The 21,283-nt window shown below is 38.6% G+C and overlaps 1 protein-coding gene across 8 annotated transcripts in view; it reads left to right on the top strand.

Moving 5' to 3' along the window:
* Positions 1 to 319: 319 nt before the first annotated feature.
* The window catches only part of TOPAZ1 (testis and ovary specific TOPAZ 1), a 67,838-nt gene continuing 46,874 nt past the window's right edge, over positions 320 to 21,283 (top strand). For 6 of the 8 annotated variants that reach the window (XM_079933786.1, XM_079933788.1, XM_079933790.1 and 3 more), the window contains exons 1-4: positions 320 to 670; positions 1,116 to 3,579; positions 14,539 to 14,600; positions 15,289 to 15,416. In XM_079933786.1, the coding sequence (XP_079789912.1) occupies positions 322 to 670; positions 1,116 to 3,579; positions 14,539 to 14,600; positions 15,289 to 15,416 (3,003 nt within the window). In that variant the 5' untranslated portion in view covers positions 320 to 321. The remainder of the gene's footprint in view (positions 671 to 1,115; positions 3,580 to 14,538; positions 14,601 to 15,288; positions 15,417 to 21,283) is intronic. The other 2 variants (XM_079933792.1, XM_079933787.1) reach the window with 2 other exon arrangements.

The following is a 21,283-nucleotide window of genomic DNA, read 5'->3' as shown; positions in this document are numbered from 1 at the left end:
GCGAGCAACCAGGCGCCAGAGGTGGCCGTGGGAGAGTCCGGCCTACTGGAAGGCTCCACCCCCATGCCCCGCAACGAACGGCAGAGGGGCCAGCTGCAAAGCCTCGAGGTCCTTCCGCCCGTTGGGCCTTGCCGCGCCTGCCCCAGGCAGGCATCGCGGACCCCACTTCCGCTTCCGGTCCCAGGGTCTTGGCGGCTGGGCGCGGCGGGGCGGGGTTGAGGGCCGCGGGTGCCTGGCAGCCGAAGCAGCTTTTGTGTGGCCGGTGGGCTCCTGCCAGCGGGCGTGGCGGGCCTCGGTGGGCAGACGGGTGGCCCGGGGCGGATGCGGCAGCCGCGGGCGTCGGGCCCAGCGACGGCCCTGGGGCGTAAAGGCGACGCGCGAGGCCCGAGGAAGAGAGGCAGGCGGCCGGGACCAGGCGAGGCGGGAGGCTGTGGCCCTGAGGCCGGGGGGCGCGAAGAGAGCAGGCAAAAGAGGGGGATGGTGGCCCGGACGTCTGGGAGAGAAGAGGTAGAAAGTGACAGGTCGGGTGAGGCGTTCGGGGCTGGGAAGGCCTCAGCGAGGCGGCGAGTGGAGGGGCCGGGGGGCCAGGTGGGCTCTTCAGACCCGTCGGACCGGCCGGGCTTCGAAGCAGCGAAGGAGGCGGAGCTCCCCTTGCAATCGGGAAGACACAGTAAGGAAGCACGCAGGGGTCACTCCCTTTCTAGCCTTTGCACCCCTTCTCCTGCACCCGTGTTTTACCACTGGCGTTTCACTTGCATCTACATGGGCTTTACTGATGCACACGGTTGACCCGGAGAGAAAAAAACAGGAATTCGCTTAAAAGGTGTTTGTCCTGTTAGGATCCCTTGCTCAGAAGTTCTGTAAAAGGAATTCCTACTAGTGATTCACTTTGGCTTGTATGAAATCACGATGCTAGAGGTTATTCAGCTGTCTTAGAATTTATACAGGACCTTAATAGAAATTAGGTCTTTGATTTAAAAACAAATGTATGTTTCCATATGGCTCTTCAGGGAAATAAAAATGGATGGCTTCACAATTTTTTTTTTTTTTAAGTGATATTGCTTTTTCCTCCTCAATGTAAAATCTTTTCTGGTATGTTTTGTTGTTTTGTTCAGCCAAGGAAAAAAGAAAAGTTACTGAAGCCTCAAGTGATGATCCCCAGCCAGGGATTGACCTGGTAAGAAAGGAATCATTAACCAGTTCGGAATCTTTCCAAACAGTGGAATGCAGTGAATTTCAAAGTATGGCTTTCTTGCAGTCTTTGGGTAAGGAAAGTTTGGTAAAAGGTATTAAAAGAAGAATTCGAATTAAAAAATTTAAAAGCTTAGAACGGCCACCTCTCAAAATAACGGAATATAAGGCTACACAAAATAGTAAGGTTGAATTCCAAGATGAACTGTACAAGAATACTCCAAAATATTCTTGTCACAGCTTGTCACCTGGAGTAGAAAATAATTGCATTTTAAGATTACGTGATTGCAGTTGTTTCCCCCATTCCAAGAGTTGTAATGATGAAAATAACCTTGCATATAAACTTGATGGTGGATATATGCATGTACCAGAAAATTCCTCAGAGTTAAAGAAAGAAAACCCTAGGAGTCTTGGAGATAAGAGTGACACAAATAATATTCCTCAGCATTTACAAACTGAAGAAAACTTAATGGGAGTAAATCAGTTATTACTTGAAGAAAATGACTCATACCAAAGTAAAAATAAGGGCTTGCTTTCCTGCCTTCAAAGTGAAAAAAATAAACATTCATTAGAGGAGAGCAGTGTTGGGAGAAAACCCAGGAAAAGGATGAAGGTGTCTGAAAAAGGAGATGAAATGGTTATTAAGATGAAATTCTCTAATGTGTATAACAAATATGAGCTGGTGTTACAAGAAAACAAAACAGGTGCTGAAGGTAAAGAAACAGAGACTTTAGAGGCTAAAAAAAGTCCTTTAGAAGTTTTGAGAAAAGTAAACAATAACACGCTGTCACCAATGGATCATTTATTAAGTCTTCCAGAAACAGGGAAAAAAACAAGTCATGAACACCATGTAAATCCTATGTTTCAGAAAACTCTTGAGCCACTTTCAAAAGAAGAAAAAAAGAATGCTTCAGAGCCTTTAGGATGTAAAAGGATGGATCCAGAGGAGTATTTTAAGTGGATGGAAAACTCAATAGTGAAGTCACCTAGCGATTGCCATCCTATTGAAAAGAGAGCTTCGAGGGAAGACTCGAAGAATGAAGCTGAAGAATCTAAATTTAGCTGTCAAAGAACAATACCAATGACTGGCAAAAGAACTTGGCCTTGTTATTCGTGTGCTAGAATATCTGCCCAGTGTTGGAAAAAGGCTTCCTTGCCGCAGTCAAATAACTTTCTTCCTGGGTCTCAGGAAAGTTTTAGGCAAGATGATTTTCTTAAACACCAAACAAATCAAACTCATTTAACTGATTCCAAATTGATGCTACAAAGTTCTCTAACAGAAACAAGAAGTGAATCTTCAAGTAGAGAGAAATTGGATTCTAATTTAAATTGTTTATCTTCAGTCTCTACAGTGGAACCTACTTTAATGGTTATAAAGGAACCTATCATCAATGATAATAAAAAAACGAAGTCAGAGAAACTAAGCAGAAGTGCGTCAGAGATAGTTTCTAATACTATTGAAGATACTCCATTAGCTAATGTGACTCAAAACTTAACAGGAAGTAAAAAAAAGGATAGAGGGAGTTTAACAAAACTGAATTTGACAGTGGCTTCCCAGGATGGCCAGGAAGCAAATAGCTCTACAGGCAAAACTATTCATCGAAAAGCATGCATTGCTAAGCAAACACTGGTTGTTCCAGACTTGATTAAGATACTGAACACAGGACGGCTGACTAATTTTAAAATTCCCTTACTTAAGAACAAAACAGAAAAAAGAAAAATACATGGCAAGTCATCAGAGAGAGAAGTATATAGTCCCCTAGAACTTCTTGACAGTTTATCTGGAGCAGAGGTAAGGCAGAATAGGACTAAAGAAAATGTCACCACAGTAACTTCAGGACCTCAATCTTTGAGCATACAAAATAGTGTAGTTCCAGTGCAAGCTGGTTCTGACTCATACTGCAGTAAGAGTTCCTGTATTATTTCTCCAAGCTTTTTAAAGCAAGGTAATGATAATAAACCATCTAACCACATCTCTAAACCAGGCAATATTGTTTCTAATAAGGAAGCTGTTTCTCTCACAGTTGAAAATAATACTATTTCTTATGATCCTGGGTGTATAAAGAAAAGTCCTGCCTTCTGCTCTAGTGAACAAGAAAGATTCAAAGCAGTTTTCTCTGAAGTTAGTGGTAGAAAAATGACTGAGAACGTTTCAGAAATTGAAGTGGGGTTTCCAGATATTCTTAAAGCATATGAAGATGATGTCCTCTTAATTGATGTAATTCAAGATGACCCAGATCTCTTTGGAGTCTCCAATGAAGGAGAGCTCTCATTTACTTCCGAGGTTCCCGTGATAAGCCAGGAGCGCAATGTTGCTGAAGAGCACCAGTCAACAGACTCCAAGCACATGGAACTTCCAGAAAAGAAAGAACCAAGTGGTGACTTGAGGTATGCATATTCAAGTATGCCTTTTGGTACAGGTTATTGTTGCAGGTTTCAAAAGCACTTTCTACTCTTAGGTGTCACTAATTTATTCAGTGATCATTATTGACGCTCCATTATTTTTTTAACCCAGTTATTTATTAAATGTAATATAGTATATAATTGCTAAGACCTGGAAATGTCATTAATGCTGAAACTTAGAATCAAAATAAAACAATTATATATATTTGAAATTATAATGGAGCAGATTAGCTGTTCAGAATTTTAAATGGTGGTTTATAAAGTGGCTTTTTAAATTAGTGAGATTGCTTCTTTCAAAAGTCAAATTTATTTTCATAATTTTTTAATAATTGTAAATATACAGATATACTTTTATTTCAACCAAGTTACGTATTAAGAACAGTGCTATGTATTTTAACCCATTTTCTGTGGCTTCCTTGTTAGATAAAAAATCCATTTTTCAGTGACCAGAGAAAACTTGGAAAAGTTTATTTGAATTAGAACTTGAAAGTCGAATCAAAAGTTAAACTAATATTCAGAGGGGAAAAGCACGAATTTTTTTTCATGGTTTTACTTTTAAGGTGATGGTTTTATTTTTTTTTAATTTATTATTATTATTTTTTGAGTAAATGTTTCTTTAATATCAGCAAGGATAGAATAGGCATCTTGGTTAAAAGCAAGTAAAGGTGATTCTTTTTTTTTTTGCCATAAATAGTAGAATTTTTATTTATTTTGTTTTTAATTTTAGAATTTTATTTATTTATACAGCAGGTTCTTATTAGTTATCCATTTTATACATATTAGTGTATACATGTCAATCCCAATCACCCAATTCATCACACCACCAACCCCCCAGCACCACCACTTTCCGCCCTTGGTGTCCATACATTTGTTCTCTACATCTGTTTCTCTGTTTCTGCCCCGAAAACCGGTTCATCTGTACCATTTTTCTGGGTTCCACATATATGCGTTAATATACGATATTTGGTTTTCTCTTTCTGACTTCACTCTGTATGACAGTCTCTAGATCCATCTAAGTTGATGGTTTTAAATGATGACTTAGCCCCCAAAGAGAGTGAGTTTGCCTGAATCAACTTTAAATGGAGCCAAGTAATAACCTTCTTGTTCGGGAAATTGACCTATCTGATTGGCCTAAATTTTATTTACTATTATGTTATATTTTACTAAAGTTTTATAATTCTTTAAGCTCTAATTTATATTTGTATGTTACAGTACTTGAATATTGGAATGTTCTGTGAACAGACTCGAAACATAAACACGTTCCACTAAGATTCAATAGTACATGACTTAAATTTGTCTGGTATTCATAAATTTTAGTTACTTTTGTGATATTACATTCTTCTTGATGTTCTTAATGTGACAGTAACTTGTAACATCACCAAATAGAGTACTTTCTATATCCCAAAGGAAGGACCAAGAGCTTTATCTGTTATTTTTTAAAACCGTCCATAATGAAGATGGTAATCTGCCCATTTTGAGGTGGAAAAAATGAAGATGACAAGTTGTCAGTTGTCCAAATTCACACTGCTAGTAACAGAATCTGGATTTGAACTATCTTAGTTTAAAATTAGTGGTCAAGAACTTAACCTTTATAGTCTGACCTAGGTTTTTGAATCTTTTCCTTTCCCTAATAGCTCTGTCACCTTGTAGGCAAATTATTGATATTTTACCTTATCTGTAAAAAGGGAAGGTACTTGCCTCTCAAGGTCGTGAGGATTAATCAATGAAGGGATGGGAAAGGTTTTGGTGTAATACTGAGTGAATAGTAAGAGCTCAATAAAAGGTAGTTAATTAAAGGTGCTTTTAACTCTTTCAAAGGCAAACATCTCTGTTAGCTAACAAGATGTTGACAGTGAACTGCAGTTGAAGGTAGAAAGAGAGAAATGTTGTAAACTGGGCGTAAAGTTTGTTTTTTATACTTTTTTTTCTTTCTTAGGATAATGGCTGATTTTATAAAAATGATACATGTTCATTATATTAAAAGTGTAAGAGGGAGGGAATCTCACCACCCAAAATAACAAATTAATTACTCAAAATTTGTATGCCTGTCTAGGCATATATGTGGATATAATTTCAGAAAAGTTGGATCATGCCACTTTTTAGTAAACATTTAATTTTACTTACGTTTAACTTGGGGAAGGAGGGACTGAAGTGAAACTAAAGGAACTGCTGAATCAATATACTTTTTTACAACAAGAAATTAGTTCCTGGGCTTCCCTGGTGGCGCAGTGGTTGAGAGTCCGCCTGCTGATGCAGGGGATACGGGTTCGTGCCCTGGTCCGGGAAGATCCCACATGCTGCCGAGAGGCTGGGCCCGTGAGCCACGGCCGCTGAGCTTGCACGTCCAGAGCCTGTGCTCCGCAACGGGAGAGGCCACAACAGTGAGAGGGCCGCGTACCGCAAAAAAAAAAGACAAACCAAGAATCAAATTTACTTCAGATAATTTTTCTATTATTGTAACTTCATTTCCTTTTATGGCAGGAGTACCAATTATACTTGTTTTTAGCTCTTCTTTTTCTTTCATCCCTGCTTCTGAAGTTTTGGGTTTTAAATAAACTTTAAAATTTCTCAGTAGTTATTTTAATATTTTCATTTTTCTGCACTGGAAATACCAGTTTTACAGTCATCCACAGTGCTAGGATAAACCTTAACAGGGAAAAATGGACGCATGATCACCAGAGGGTCTGCTAATAGTTATACAGAAAATTGTTAATGGTTCTAGAACTAGATGAAGCTTAAAACATAATTTCTAATGTCAGCTCTCTCCCTTTTGCCAATCAGTTGCTAATTAGTACATTACTGTTTCCTCACTCTACGACACTGAGAGGTTGAAACCTGTTAGAATGAGTTTCTGTTTTACAGAAATAGAAATTGAAGATGGGAGGGCTATGCCCAGAAATTGTCAGAAGCTCTGGACTACCTCTTATTGGTAAAACAGGTAGACAAACATGAGCTTATTTGTAAGGCATTTAAGTTATGTTAGAATACTTATGCATTGTCAGTCTCCACTGTGGGGGAAGTCCATATTAAAATCCCAAGCATTAGAAGCATATTAGAACTAATTCCCTAAGACTTGAACTGATGAACTTAGACATATATAATGGGTGAAATAGGTAAAACTTTTGAATTAGCCTGTAAGTATAGTTAGAGATCTGAGAATGTCTGTAATAGTCAGTGCTGGACAGTTAATCTGTACTAGAATATAGGATTATGTTCAATCACATATGCTAGAATATCAGTCAAGTGATATTATACAGTGGATCATTGAGATTTTAAGAATCTGCCAAATATTCACGGGAATTACTATATAGCTGGGGAAATGGGGACTAATGTGTTTGAAACAAAAATATGTAAACTGAGGTACAAGAACACTAGTAGTTTAGAAAAGAGGGTTGAAAGGGCCTCTTGGAAAAGCCAAAATTTGTACTGATCCTTAACGGTTGGATTGATTTAGATTAACAAGGGGGAAGAAGGAAGAAAGTTTGGAGAGGTAGAAAATTTATAAAGAAAATGTGGGCAGAAGGTAAAGGTAGCTATGAATATGGTTGTGCAGGGCAGATTATGACTTCTTCAGACAGAAGCAGGAGCCGTTCTCTTCCCACAGCACCTTTTGCTACCTCACTTATGGCACTGATCTCGTGATGATATAATTTACATCTCTCACCTGCTAATACTATTGGACCTTTTTTTTTTTACTTTTCTTTTTTCTCTTTATTTCCAAATTTATTGAGACATATTTGAGACATTTGATGTATCATTTATGTAAGTTTAGGGTGTACAATTTGATGATTTGATATATGTATATGTTGCAAAATGATTACCATAATAAGGTTAGCTGACACATTCATCTCTGTTCCTATGAGTTCTTTCTTTTAGATTCCACATACAAGTGAGATCATACACTATTTGTCTAGACAAAATGAAAAGGCAGCCTATGGAATGGGAGAAAGTATTTGCAAATCATGTATCTGATGAAGGATTAATATCCAAAATACATAAGGAATTCATACAACTTAATAGCAAAAAACCAAATAACATGATTACTTTTTTTTAATCTTCACATAGTTAGGAACTCAAAGATTGAGTCAGCCAACTAAGAGCATTGTACAGGCCTGATTATACAACAGGAATCAGAAAATTTAAGTTTAGCCAACAAAACATACACTAATCTAGTAGACCTTAATAATTTTGATAAAATATGTTTTATTTGCCCATTTTATTATAAACACAGTTATTAGTCTTGTTTTATTTTCTTTGTAGATGCAACATTTAATGAGTTCAGTGAAGTCTTGAGAGGAGAACATATTTTTTGTTACTGAATACAGTCTAATTTTCATCTTGGTACCCACCAATGTAAATACAGTTGCACAAGAATATATACTCTTGTGTATATTCTCTATTTTTCTTTCTTTCCTTTTTGTTTCTGGTGTTATCCTCTATAATAAGTTCTTGGTTTAGAGTAGATATCTCAGACACTTTTCCATGGGAACATCATTTTCTGTTTGTGTGTGTGTGAGACAGATATTTAACTTTTGTGTACCATATCTTGTATTCCATGGCTCACATAAACTGTTGGACTTCTTGAGGGTGGGAAATGTCCATGTCTCATTTGCCTTTGTAAACCCAGTCACTCATACATTGAGGGAGGGGAGAGAATTAAGGTTTCAGTTCCTACTATGTTGTAGGCTGTTTCTCAAGCATTGGAATATATGTAAATGGAGACAGTGAATCCTTTTTTTCTAAAGCAGATAGATGTTTAAGAATAGTAAAAATAAGACTTGATAAGTAGGGTGATACCAGACTAAGAAGGTTGGAAAATTACGCATCAAAATTTGAACTTGGTATAGAATTGATGCTGGTGATCAGTTTGGATCATTTATACCACCTTTGCAACTTGGACTTAAATCCATGAAAAGCCATTGTACATTCTAGAGCTGGTAAATAATAAACTTCTAGGGGGAAAAATACCTAGCACCACTGTACAGAAAATAAAAGCCTATTACTTTTGCTCAGGCATTTGAGTCCCATTTAGACCATGCCTAGCATGGATCTATGCTGGGTAAATTATATTCTCTCAAGAAATCCACCCCACTTACTTTCTCAGATCTTGGGGAATCAGTTTGTTCCCCAAGAGACTGGCTTCTGTCACCAGGTTTACAATACCAAATGACCAAAAAAACCCCAAAAACAAAAACAAAAAATGCTTTCCTGCAAAAGTAAAGGTCATTCTCTTTCTTTCCCTCATTTATTTAGACTCCTTGGCCTATCTTTCAAGAAGCTCATCTTACTCCATTCTCCCTGTCCACTGAATATCTGAGGCACTCTAACTATAATGCACAATTTTACACTTAATTGTAAGAACAGACATTTAGTGTCTACCCTGTGCTAGATACATTACTTATGCTATTTCATTAAGTAGAACGATTCTGAGATTGACCATATCTTTAAAATTGAGTCAAAGTCACTAACTTTCCAAAGGACACACAACTAGTAAGTATCAGAGCTGAGATCTGGACACAGGGCAACCTGCTCCAAAGTTGATCTCCCCTCCCCAAAACAGCATGCTGGAAGAGTGGCACTTTGGTTCTTTACATGGCTTCAAATCCATTAGTCTATAGACTGCCACAGAACATTATTTACTTTTTGACCCCTTTCCTCTCTCATCTCGTCCTCCTCTTTATTTTTTTTAATTAATTAATTCATTTATTTATTTATGGCTGCGTTGGGTCTTCGTTGCTGCACGCGGGCTTTCTCTAGTTGTGGGGAGCAGGGGCTACTCTTCGTTGCTGTATGCAGGCTTCTCATTTCTGTGGCTTCTCTTGTTGTGGAGCACGGGCTCTAGGCACATGGGCTTCAGTAGTTGTGATGCATGGGCTTAGTTGCTCCGTGGCATGTGGGATCTTCCCGGACCAGGGCTTGAACCTGTGTCCCATGCAATAGCGGGCGGATTCGCAACCACTGCGCCACCAGGGAAGCCCTCATCCTTCTCTTTAAAGTAGCAGGTGGTGCAGTATGAAGAAGGATCATTCTGATTTTTACTTTTTTCTCTTTTGGACCACATAAACCATTGTTTGTTTTTGCTGAAATAAATGGTACTGTACTTGATGGAGTTATCGTTTGTAATATTAGGAGACTGAGCACCTCACATCCTAGCAACAGGCTTGGGAACCTCTGGCCCACTGAATTGGATACTGTAATATTTCTGTTTTGGGCCACTGTTATCTGCAGAATAATTGCCCCAGTGAGTTTATGGTAGTCCTTTTCGCAAACAATACGTGAGTGTGTAAATAAGTGAACATTGACTGCACTCAGCTAGTTAGCATCTCAAAAGGAAGCAATAACATTCTGAATTTTTCTTGGGCATTCTGAATTTTTCTTGGGAATTTTTTCTGAATTTTTCTTGAGCAATAACATTCTGAATTTTTCTTGGGCAATAACGTTCTCTTAGTTTTCAAGCTTTTTCTGCTAATAATTATTCTAGAGCTGTTGTCTTCAAACCTGTTTGTCAGTTACCCATACTAAAGATACATTTTACATTACAGTCTGGTACCTACCTATGAATATGTAAGACAATAGATTTATAAAAATAGTATTTCCCTTACTACATGTGGTCTAGTATCATATTTTGTATTTTATTCTGTTTTATTTAAAAATCCTGGTTGGAACCCATTAAATTACATCACCCCCTTGAAAAATGCTCTGTTAGAGGATAAACCTGATGTCATCTATGTAGTTCTTCAGAAGCCTCTCTTATTCTCCTCTCCTTTTTGCTCAGATCTTCTCTTTTGCTTCCCTGTATTCTGTAGCCTCACCCAAGTCTGTTTCTCTCCTTTCCTCCTTCTACCCTTCATTTTTCCCCCTTTCTACTCCACTAATGCAAAGCTGTAATATATTTATGGGGGTTACAATTTTATTTTTCCTAATCTAGTTGAATTTAACTTTTTCGTATCTCTTTGTGTCTTGCAAATTCAAAACAAAACTAAATTACTTCTAACAAGAGTGGCATGTGCAATTTTACCTTCCTTGTAAGTTACTTATTCATAGTAAAAAGTTTCTCTTATGAACTGTACCAGCAGTATTAAAAAATACTATTGTAATACACTTGCTATACTTATTTACTTTTTTGGGTTTTGGGTTTTTTTTTTTTTTTAAGGAATAACCTTCTGTGTGTCTGGGCTGTACCTATTTGTGAATGTAACTTTCAGCATAATTAGAAACAGCCCTCAATTCTCTATTTATTGAGTCAGTTAATCCTATTCATGCTATTATCTTGAATATCTCTCATGGTTTTTCCTTTCTCTCAATTCTCACTGCTACTATCTTATTCATATTTCTTCTAAATTATTGCAATTAGCTCCTGGTTAATCTTCCTGAAATCTCTTAGTATATCCTCCTCCGCAGTAATATTTTGAAGCAGAAATTGATCTGCCAGTGACTGCTTACAGTACTCCGGTGGCTCTCAGCCACCTGAGGATAGAGTCTAAATTGATTGGCATGGCTTATTATGGCTCTTTGGTGGATCTGCATCCATTCTGTCTTTGGCAGCTATGGGGTTGGTGGGGAGGAAAGTGTGGGGGGAGGCTGATAAAAGATAAGCAGAGCAGGCAGCTCACTGTTTCCACAATATGTCATTATTTGAATCCTTTTGCATGTGTTTCTTTATCCAAAAGTTCCTTTCTTTTCATTCATTTGTCCTCTAAATCACATCTGAGATATTATTCTAGGGATTTGTTCCAGTAGTTCTCTTGGCACAGATCTCAGTATATTATGTCTCCTTGTATGTGCACCTCCTCCTATGCTGGGAGTTTGTAGACAGGAGAGAGGCATCTTCATTTGCATCTCCCTAGTGTCAGGCCAGGAGGATGTTAGGTGCTGAGTATATGGTTAGCAACTAGATGCACATGGACCTTGTTCTCACAGAGCTTTTAGTCTATCAAGGGCTGCAAATGATTAAGCAAATACAATAAAATATGATAGGAAAAGTGCAAGGTGTTGAAGGCTTACTCACCCTAGTAACATTTAAGTTGAACACTAAATAATGAATAGGAACTAGGCAATAGGTGAAGAAAAGTGAGTAGAAAATTGAGAGGGAAGGAGTAGTCTATAGGTAGGCCTGCAGGGAAGAGCATGTTACAACTGAGAGACAGAAATAACATCCCATGGCTTAGTGTTCAGGTGGCAAGAAATGAACCTACAGAATATGCAGAAAGCTCAGTCGTGCAGGGCTTTGTAAATAGGATGACCATAGAATTGATCTTCTGAATTGCAAAAATTTTGAGAGGGAAATGCGGGGGGAGGTATTAATAATTAATATGCCAGGATAAGAGGCATACACAGATCATCCTAGACGAACTAGAATTCATGGTGAGTTTGAACTTTATCCTAAGAGTATATAGGGATTCACTGAAGGACTTGACTTCCAGTAGAGAATTTGATCAGATTTACATTTTAAAAATCATGATAGCTCTGGTGTGGAGAACAAATTGGCAAGGAGCTATTGTCGTAATTAGACCAAAGGACATGGTGACTTCAACCAGAAGTGGGAGTGGATTTGAGAGAGGTTTAGGAAGTGAAGATTGATTAATCAAATGGGGGTGAGGTTAGAGGTAGGAGTTAAGGAAGATACCTGGTTTCTCTTGTTTCAAAGAAGGGCATTACAGTTCTCTGATGAAAACAGGCAGGATTGGGGAGGGATGCTGGTCATGAGGTCAGATTTAGACATGTTGAGTTGGAGAGACCTTTGAAATACTGAAATGGAGATATTCTAATAGATATGAGTCAAGAGGTATGAATTGGGGGAGGAGATTTGTATATATTTGTGTCTTGTTTGTACTTTTATTTTCCCATTCTTTTTTTAAATTTATTTATTTTATATTTATTTTTGGCTGTGTTAGGTCTTCATTGCTGCACAAGGGCTTTTCTCTAGTTGTGGCGAGCGGGGGCTACTCTTCATTGCAGTGCGCGGGCTTCTCATTGCGGTGGCTTCTCTTGTTGCGGAGCATGGGCTCTAGGCACGTGGGCTTCAGTAATTGTGGCACGTGGGCTCTGTAGTTGTGGCTCGCGGGCTCTAGAGCGCAGGCTCAGTAGTTGTGGCGCACGGGCTCAGTTGTTCCGCGGCATGTGGGATCTTCCTGGACCACGGCTCAAACCCGTGTCCCCTGCATTGGCAGGTGGATTCCTTTTTTTTTTGTTATATACACAATTTTTTTCAAATGACAAGGTAGTTCAAAGCAGAAAATCAAAGACGATACTATTTTCAGAGAAAATTTTTTTAAAAAGCAAAATTAAGGTTCTGAATAATTGAGGTAACATTGAAACTTGGAAGGAAAATCCCTCTCACAAAGTATAATATCATATAATTTAAAAAGCCATTGGTTTTCATACATGTGTCTATAAGCTTAAAGTTATATAAATACTTACTTTTTTTAACATCTTTATTGTACTATAATTGCTTTACAATATTGTGTTAGTTTCTGCTGTGTAACAAAGTGAATGAGCTAGCTATATGTATACATATATCCCCTCCCCCTTGCGCCTCCCCTCCCACCCTCCCTACCCCACCCCTCTAGGTGGTCACAAAGCACCGAGCTGACATCCCTGTGCTATGCAGCTGCTTCCCACTAGCTATCTATTTTACATTTGGTAGTGTATATATGTCCATGCCACTCTCTCACTTCGTCCCAGCTTACCCTTCCCCCTCCCCGTGTCCAAGTCCATTCTCTATGTCTGCATCTTTATTCTTGTCCTGGCAGGCGGATTCTTAACCACTGCGCCACCAGGGAAGTCCTATTATATTTTATTCTGTGTACTTTTATATACTTCTGTCCAAGTTTTTAAAAATGGAATAGTGTTTGGCCACTTGTTTGTTTGTTTGTTTGTTTTTTCCCCGGTACGCGGGCCTCACACTGTTGTGGCCTCTCCCGTTGCGGAGCACAGGCTCTGGACACGCAGGCTCAGTGGCCATGGCTCACGGGCCTAGCCACTCCGCGGCACGTGGGATCTTCCCGGACCGGGGCACGAACCCGTGTCCCCTGCATCGGCAGGCGGACTCCTAACCACTGTGCCACCAGGGAAGCCCTGGCCACTTGTTTTTGAGTGGCTCCTATAGCTGTAGTTTTCATTTGTTGAGCCTATGCCATTGGCTTTAAGGACATTTTATCTTATTTAATCCTCACAATAACCTCGTGGGTAAGTGGTATTCTCATTTTACAGATATGGTTAGACTCAAAGAATTTAAATAGTTTTGCCACTGTTGACATAGTAAGTGGCAGAACAATATTTGAACCCAGGTTGGTTTAACTCTGATCTCCATAGCTGTTACCTTTAGACCTTAGGTTGTCTTCAGAGACTACAAAAAGAGATTCAAAGTGCTCTCACACTCTTCCTTTTACATTGGCGGTAAGACATACATACACATGCTTAAGAGTAGGAGGTAAACATTATCTTGCATTGGTGTAATACTTTAAAAATGTTTTAAATGCCTGGTATATGTCATCAGTTCTCTCTGAGTAACAGAGTTTGAGTGGCAGCACTCCCTAACAATTGTGGCGAATGTGATTAAAGAACCAAATGCAGGGGCTTCCCTGGTGGCGCAGTGGTTTAGAGTCCGCCTGCCGATGCAGGGGACACGGGTTCGTGCCCCGGTCTGGGAAGATCCCACATGCCGTGGAGTGGCTGGGCCCATGAGCCATGGCCGCTGAGCCTGCGCGTCCACAATGGGAGAGGCCACAACAGTGAGAGGCCCGCGTAACGCAAAAAAAAAAAAAAAAAAGAACCAAATGCAGAATCTGCTTGGGTGTGCTATCCCAGAATAGTACTCTGGCCTTGGAGGACTTGAGCTGATGTTCGCCAGGCTGCTAAAGCTAGTATTGTGTAATGTTTAGAGGAGTGGATAGTTTTGCTAGAATATGTTATAATGTGTAAGCTCTGTTTGCTTTATAATAGAGAACTCCCTGTACTGGATCCTGAATTGATGAAGTCAGAGATCTGTGCTTCCTTGTCAGCAGGTAAAATTTGACATTTTCAGAATGTGTAATATTGAAGTACTTTTATATCTCTATTTAGGCATAGTCAGAATGAATTCATTAAAATAGGAAGCTTTTCATTTTAGAGTCTGTCAACCACGTTTTACAGTTTGTCAGTTTTCCTCAGTTTTGCCTGGTTGGCAGATCAGATTTTGAGAAAGTTGATTATTTAATAAATAACTTTGTTAGGCTTTATCTACAAAAGATAATTGACCTTAGCAATTTTTGTAGTCTCATTTTTGAAATTGAAATATATATTTAAGCTTTACCACATTTTAAATCTGAGTCCTTTTTAATATTTTTTTAATAATAGCTAATCCTAAGTTTAAATAACTGAATCTTTACAGGAAATAATTTGAAAGTTAATTTCAAAAACTTTCCAATTTTAAAAATATATTGAAAAATAGCTGGACATGATCAAGAAAGATTCTTAAATTTATCTTTATGTCTCAATTTTGTCTCACTGCCAATTCTTTTTATACCATGTAATGGAGTTATTTTGATAGAGAGGGAGGAATAAATGTATAATTTGCTGAAAATGCTGCTTCATATTTGTCACATTGGACTTTAAAAGAGTCTCTGAATTCTAACTCATTTTTAGAACAATCTTTAAATGACTTGGTTATTTTGTCATTTAAAGTTTCTACAGTTGAATATTATTTCTTTTCAGCAAGTGAGATAAAACATGATTCCAAAGGTGCAAACATTTCCTTAGGTGAAGTTACTAATGAGACTTCTTCAAATGAAAAACTGGGAGACGTCAGTGAACACACAAAAAGTTCAGACTTGGATGAAAAGGTACTAGGGAATCTTTTGCATATTCTTATTTCTTGGTCCAGATAGTGGTAAATACAGAAGTCCATCTTAGCAGTGCTGTCAGGTGACAAGGGAATGGCCTTTTTGTTGAGTAAAAGAGTCACGTCATTCTGGCCATGGGACATACTGCTTGATGCTTGCCATAAGCACAGTATTAATAGAGTTTCACTTGTCTGGGAAAATGGGGTATGCTGTTTAATTATATATTTAGCTTTTTAGAATCCTAAAGTTCTTAAACCTATGTAAATCTTTCTAAATTGTTACATATCTTCCTGCCTCACTAAGTACAAAGTACTGAATATCATTTGATCTTCTTTGAAATTTTAGAATATCATAGTGTCTGAGTGCTATGAATGCAAGCATCAGTTATTCGACCACAGATGTAGAATGCATAGGAATTGGAGCTAAACCTAACTTGATGTTGGAACATACCACTGGTGTATGATATGGAGAAAATTGGGGGTATCAATTATCTGCCGGATAATGTGTATGATTGTCTTAACCTTTTGAATAATTTAATTGACTCCTAGACAACTATTTCATGTTTCTTTCTCCTTATTCCTCCTCATTTGTCCTCATAGCTAACAACCTTGTTTCCTACTTTACCAAGAAAATTGAAGTAATTGGAAAAGAAGTTCCTACCAATACATTAGGCCACCTACCTGCACCTGTTCCCAAAACTCCAGCTTCACTTCTGTTACACTGGATGAACAGGCCAAGGCTATTCCCTTCACCTGTGTGCTAGAATCCATCTCTTTCCTCTCTTAAAATACTACTCCAGTAATTCTCCTTTCATTACTGGATCATTCTCTTCAACATAAGCATGCTTTTCTCCCATCTTCAAACAAAACCAAAAATACATTTTCATGGTCCCATTTTCCTTTTCACCTGTCATCCTGTTTCTCCAAAGACTTGTCTAGACCCTCTATCCCCAGTTTCTCTCCTCCAGTTCCAAAGATACTCACCTTCACCTCCACCAAAACTACCTGTCTTAAACTCTCCAGTGATCTGCTCGTTGCTGAGTCTAATCGACATAGTTCAGTCTTAATCTTACTTAACCTATCACCAGTATTTAACAGTTGATCACGCTTTCCTTGAAACATTTTTTTCACATGGCTTTCAGGTTAAACATGCATGCCTAGTGTCCTGTCTGTCTGCAACTTCCCAGTTGGTTTTGCTGGTCTCTCCTGATCTCCCTGACCTCTACATGTTGGAGCGACCCAGTGCCTAGACCAGGAGTCTGTTCTTTTTTCCTATCTAGATTTGCTCCTTAGATGGTCTCATCCAACCTCATTGCATTGAATGCCATCTGTGTGCTAAGACTCTCAAATTGATATCTCCAGCTTGAACTTCGTCTCTGAGCTGCAGACCTTTCTGTCTAGTTGCCTATTTGATTTTTCCACTTGGATGTCCAATTATACTTCTCAAACTTAACATGTTCAAAACTGACCTCCTGTTATATGTCCCCTACCCTACCACAAACCAGCCGTTCCTGTAATTTTCACCTTTTCTATTAAAGGCAACTCTATCCTTTATAAGTTATTTAGGCTCAAAAGCCTTGGATTTTCTTACTTTCTTTTTCTCTCACTCCATATCCAGACTGTAAGGAAATCCTGCTGGCCTTAGCTTCAGATGATGTCTGGAAATTATTCACTTTTCATCACTCCCACACATACCACACAGGCCCAGGCCCAGGCCCCACCTAATATCATCTCCTGCCTGAATTACTGCAGTGGTCTCCTACATTTCTCCAGCTTCTGATATTGTTCTCTTGTAGTTTATTCTCAACATAGCATAAATTAGATCATGTTATTCTTCTGCTTCAAACTCTCCAGTGGCTTTTAATATTGAGATTCCTTACTGTGGCCTACATGGCCCTTTATCTGTTCCCCCTACCCCTCCCCTACGTTGTTACCTCTCTGATCTCTTTGACTACTCTCCTTATCCATTTTACTCTGACCACATTAGCCTCCTTGCTGTTCTTGGAACAAACCAGGCTTTCTCCCACTTCACGGCCTTTGCCCTTGCCATTTTATCTCCTAAAAAAAAAAAAAAAAAAAAAGATACAGTTTACTTTCTTATTTCCTTCACATCTTTACTCAAATTTCATGTTGTTAGACCTCCGCTAGCCATCCAACCTAAAATTCCAGTATTCTCCGTTCTGTCAACATTTCATATCCCCCTTTCTTGTATTTATCATGATATAATATACTTTACATTTACTTATTTATGTTTACCTCCATCTCTTCCTGCTAGAATGAAACTCCATGAAGGCAAAGATTTTTGTCCATTTTGCTCACAAATGAATCTTTAGCACCTAGAGCAGTGGCTGATACAGAGCAATAACACAAATGATTGGGTTTTTTTGGCCGCTCCGCACGGCATGCAGGATATTAGTTCCCTGACCAGGGATCAAACCTGTGTGCCCTGCAATGGAAGTGCAGAATCTTAACCACTGGACAGCCAGGGAAGTCCCAAATGGTTGTTGAATGAATATTGAATGTGAACCTCATTTGAAAATAGTCTTTTGAGACTTCCCTGGAAGTCCAGTGGTTAGGACTTCGCCTTCCAGTGCAGGGGGTGCAGGTTCGATCCCTGGTTGGGGAGCTAAGATACCACATGCCTCGGAGCCAAAAAATCAAAACATAAAACAGAAGCAATATTGTAACAGATTCAATAAAGACTTTAAAAAATGGTCCACATCAAAAAAAAAAAGTCTTTAAGTGTTAGAAGTGTCCTGTAGCATGAATAAAAATATCACAAAGTACTTGCTTAATGGTTTGATGATAACAGCCACTATGTATTGAACCTTTATTAAATGCCAGCCAGCCAGTGCTAGAGACTTAGCACTGGTTATATCTTATCCCTATGATATAAGGAGGTGCTATTCAGGAGTTCCCAAAGCCACCCTCAGGTTCAGTGATTTGCTAGAAGAACTCACAGAGGTCAGCAAAGCTGTTATTGTAACTCAAGGTTACAGTTTATTTCAGTGGAAGAATACAGATTAAAGTCAGCAAAAGAAAGAGTCACATAGGGCAGAGCACAGGAGAAACGGAGTACAAGCTTCCAGTTTTTCTCTCCCAATAGAGTCACGTGGACACTGCTTGCTCCTCCCAGGAGTGATGTATGACAAAAACAGAATATTGCCAGCCAGGGACTTGCCTGAAGCTTGGTCAGGGTTTTTATTGGGGTCAGTCACATAGGCATGGTTGACCACCTGCATAGCTGACCTTAGTCACTCAGTCTCAATCCAGTCCCTCCAGAGGTCAAGCTGATACCACATGGCTCAAGGACCCCGTCATAAATCACAAAGACTTTCTGGAGTGGCCCAAGGCCTCTTCCATAAATTACACTGTTAGCTTACATTATCTGTTGTGATCCCAGACACCCAGGTAAACAAAGACACACAATCAAGCAGCATATTCCAAGGGCTTATAAGTTACCTTCTAGGAGCAGGTCACAGGCCAGACCTTTAACATACGGCATATGGACAACCCAGATTTACTGAGTTAATCCTTTACTGCACATGAAGTGTGTACTGCTATTTCCCTTTGCAGATGAAAAAACTGAGACTTAGTATCTTGTCCAGGGTCACACAGTAGAATCCCTTGACTCTATAGCAGGGGTCAGCAAACCTTTTCTTTAAGACTAGATAGTAAATATTGTCTGGCTTTGTGGGCCATATGGTTGCTGTCCTAGCTACTCAGCTCTGTTACTGTAAGGAGAAAGAAGCCATAGACAATATGTAAACAAATGTCAATTGCTGTGTTCAAATAAAACTTTATTTACAAAAACAGGCAGCCTGCAGGCTATAGCTTGCCATAGCTTGCCAACCTTTGCTCTAAAGCATTAAAAAATAAACAGTTTGTACTCTATTCTACTTAAAGCAGAAGAGAAGACTTTTTGCTTTCAGTTCTGCAAGGATAGATTTTAAGAGATGTTTGCCAGAATTCACTGAGTTCTTAACTAAATATTTAAAGATGTAGACTATTTTCAATATTAGCTCTTTTAAAAATAATCCCCAAAATCATTTATCTACTTCCTAGTGTAAACTTTTTGGATTTGTTTAAGGGAAGGGGAATGATACTTTTATCTTTCTGATACCGTGGTAAGCTTCAAAGTAGCAACTCTTTAGAAAATATTGATACATGACCCTGTCAATAATATTTGTCATTAAAATATCTGGCCCCACAATTTGGGAATTAACAAACTTTATCCATCTCTCACCTTATATTTTAGGAACTTTAGAGGGTAAATAGGTTGATTTATAGGACATATGTCTAGCTTGCCACTTTTCTGCTTTTATGTATGGTTTTCTGTGAATTTTTAGAAATGCTTCCTTACTGATCTTTTACATATATATATTTCTGTCTTTTCTACAGACCTTGTTTTTTCTTTCTCTTGTATATCAGTTATACCCAGAATCCATATATAACAATTTTTAGATTTACCATGGTAGTAGTTGCTTAATGATTCTAGTTTTGACCCCCAGATAGTTGAAATGCTAGTGTACTTTTTAATTTTTATTTTGAAACAATTGTAAATTCACAGAAAGTTGCAAAAGTAGTTTTCCTCCATGATTACATCTTAAGGCACAATATCAGAAGCAGAAATTTGGTATTAGTATAATGAGTGTATGTAGTTCTGTGTATATTATCAAGTGTGCAGATTTTTGTAGCCACCACTGCAATCAAGATAATTATGCCATCACTACAAAGATATTCCTTATGCTACCCCTTTGTCACACATCCCTCCCTACCCCTAACTTCTGTAACCTTAGTAACCATTAATATGTTTTCCATCTCTGTAACTTTGGTATTTTGAAATAAATGCCCAGGTTTGCAGTTGCTGGGCTGTCTGGTAATTGCATGCTTAGCTTTTAACTTGGGTGGACTTGGCCTCCAGGTTACTCCCCTGCGGTAGTAGGCAGTTGAAATGTTTTTTCAGTTCGTTTAGTGTCATCTGGGTTGTTTGGAGTCTACCTTACAAAGGTGTAGTTCAAGGGTCAGCTAGAGATTTGGACCAAGTTTAAAGCAGATTTGGGGGCTTTCTCTCTTAGGCTCTCCCATTTCCAGGATTCCCAGCCTCACTTCCCAGTTTCTGACTTTGCCCTGTACTCTGTCTTCTGGTTCTTTGTGTCAGTATGGCAAATTTTTAGCCTTCCCCAGTGGTTCCAACCAATTAAGGCCTTTCTTTAAGAATAAATCCATAAAAACATGACTGTCACCCAGTGTCATTCCCTCTTTTCCTCCAGATTCTGCCTACTTTTCATATCTCTCCAGTGTTTTCAGGCAGAGTTTTTTTTTATAGTTCATCTGAGAGTTATAGTTGTTACCTGAAGAAGGATTAGCCCAATAAGAGATACTTATTTGCCATTTCTCAAACTGGACCTATTGTGTGTTCTTTTTAATTTTATACAAACGACAGCTTATCGTTCTTTGTCTTTTTTTAACTTAATGTATAATGGAGATTGTTTCCTTTCCATATATGTAATGACACTTTGTTTTTACAATTATATAATTATCCACTATATGGGTATACTCTATTCAACAAGTTACACTGTTGATGGACACTTGGTTTGTTCCCATTTTTTGCTATTTTAACATTGTTGCATTATGCATCCTTGAGCATAAGGCATTTTGCATATGTGCAAGCATTTTTGGATTAATTCTTAGAAGTAGAATTTTCAGATTGCCCTACATAGAGATTGCTTTGATTTATGCTTCCATCAACATTGTATGGGAATGACAGTTTTCTCCCCCACACACTCACCAACTCAGTATTAAATTTTTTTTATTTTTGTCCATCTGTACATTTTTACAAATGACTTTTCATTTGCTTTTCTCTTA

The sequence above is a fragment of the Stenella coeruleoalba genome (genome assembly GCF_951394435.1).
Source record: "Stenella coeruleoalba genome assembly, chromosome: 10".
In the NCBI taxonomy this organism is placed as follows: Eukaryota; Metazoa; Chordata; class Mammalia; order Artiodactyla; family Delphinidae; genus Stenella; species Stenella coeruleoalba.
This window is presented reverse-complemented; position numbering and strand designations above follow the sequence as displayed.